Source organism: Rutidosis leptorrhynchoides, chromosome 3 (genome assembly GCF_046630445.1).
Source record: "Rutidosis leptorrhynchoides isolate AG116_Rl617_1_P2 chromosome 3, CSIRO_AGI_Rlap_v1, whole genome shotgun sequence".
NCBI lineage: Eukaryota > Viridiplantae > Streptophyta > Magnoliopsida > Asterales > Asteraceae > Rutidosis > Rutidosis leptorrhynchoides.
This window is the reverse complement of record NC_092335.1, coordinates 422,634,648-422,636,488: the sequence shown is the minus strand read 5'-3', so window position 1 is coordinate 422,636,488 and position 1,841 is coordinate 422,634,648. Positions and strand designations below refer to the sequence as shown.

The window sequence follows — 1,841 nt, the reverse complement described above, 5'->3', positions numbered from 1 at the left end:
GTCGGAAATCTCCAAGTCCCCGTGTTTCAAGCTTCTTTGGAATAAGAGTGACGAACGATGAGTTGCAACCTTTAGAGAACTCGCATGAATCCTAAAACCATGCTATTGCTTCGATAAGGTCCGCTTTTATTGTTTCCCAATATTTTTTAAGAAAGGCCATATTAAAACCGTCGGGCCCCGGCGCCTTTGTGCTACCACAATAAAAAACGGCTTCCCGAATTTCTCTTTCATCGAATAGTGATTCAAGGGCTGTAGCATTCTCAACAGAAAGTGACGGGTAGACTAGATCTTCGATGCTAGGTCTGTTATAGTTTGATTCGCTGAAGAGGATACTGAAATGTCGGTGAACTTCATCTTTTATATCTTGAGGACAATTGTTCCAGCTTCCGTTTATCAACAGCCCCTTTAGATTATTGTTATTATGTTTTCGGTTGATTATGGCGTGGAAAAATTTAGTGTTCTCATCTCCCTCAATCGACCATTTAATCCGTGCCTTTTGTTTAAGCATCTCCGTCATAGTCTTTTCTTTTTCGAGCCACATCTTCTTCGATTCTTTCTATTGACGTTTTTCTTCCTCACTTAAGTTTGTTGTTTCAGCCTTTAGCTCTAGATTAGTAGCAACACTTCTACTAGCTTCTATTTCGCCATCTAAAGCTCCAATTTTTTTTGAACTCCATTCCTTCAAGGCGAATTTCACATTCTTCAACTTATTCATAAAGGTTCGATCCTTACGATAGGTTTTCGGGACAGTCCTCTCCCAAGCGTTCTTGACAATCTGATCAGCCTCGTCTTCGTTAAACCAAGTATCAAACACTTTGAATGGCTTCGGGCCGAAATTTAAATTCTCATTTTTCAGCAAGATAGGACAGTGGTCCGAGTGTTTCCTTTCCAAAATATTACCCACAAGATCCTTCCAAATGTCAAGACATTTTTCACTAACGAAGAACCTATCTAACTTGCTAAACTTGACCCCGTCGTCACTAACTCTCGTGAATTTCCTACCACCCAATGGGATCTCGATCAGACTATTATTTGCAATAAATTCATTGAATCTACGAGCTCTATATTCAAGAAAATCACAATTAAACCTATCTGACTCCTCTCTTACTTCGTTGAAATCCCCACACAAGATCCAAGCATCATTACTATTAGCTAGTAATTTCGACAGTTCATCCCAAAGTTTAATCTTCTTAGCGTCGTCATGAGGGCCATAAATATTTAGAATGTTGACAGCATCCCCCGAAGGTTTCCAAACCCCCTGAATACCAATGACACAATCAATTCTAAACACATCAAGAGCCTCAAAACAATTCTTATCCCAAACTAACAATTGCCCACCACTTTTCCCTACCTTTTCTCTTTGGATAAACTCGAAATCAGGAGAACCCCATAATGAGCATATCCATTTATCCACCACTAGTTTGAGCCTCGATTCTTGAATTGCAAGAAAAGTCGGTTTTTCTTTAGCGATTAACCTTTTAACCCATCCAAATTTGCCAACTTTTCCCCCTAAACCAAAACCCCGTATATTAAGAGAGACAATCTTCATGAGAACAATATAATTACGACAAAGGTCTAATTCAATCATTGATGTGGGATCGTCTCCTTCCATTTTAACCCAATCTTTTTACCGCATTCACGAACAGCCGCCGAGTTAACCGTATTGCAAGTGCTATCAACGTTATGTTTATACGAATTAAAATCAGAATGGGTACCTGAGTAACTTGAATTTGCAGCACACGATGAGCATTTAGATCGTAGAGGTTTGTCTTCAGGTTTAATTGATCTAGCGGAACGCTTGACATTCATTAATTTGGAGGTTGATTTCCATCACCTGATAT

General features: G+C 39.3%; 1 protein-coding gene across 1 annotated transcript; it reads right to left on the bottom strand.

The window, feature by feature from the left end:
• Nucleotides 1–556: 556 nt before the first annotated feature.
• On the bottom strand, nt 557–1,588 carry LOC139901437 (uncharacterized). The gene has a single exon (XM_071884152.1). The coding sequence runs from the start codon at nt 1,586–1,588 to the stop codon at nt 557–559; it is 1,032 nt and encodes a 343-aa protein (XP_071740253.1).
• Nucleotides 1,589–1,841: the final 253 nt, after the last annotated feature.

Coding starts and splice junctions, on each gene's coding strand:
- LOC139901437 (XM_071884152.1), bottom strand. CDS start 1,588: ATGATTGAATTAGACCTTTGTCGTAATTATATTGTTCTCATGAAGATT.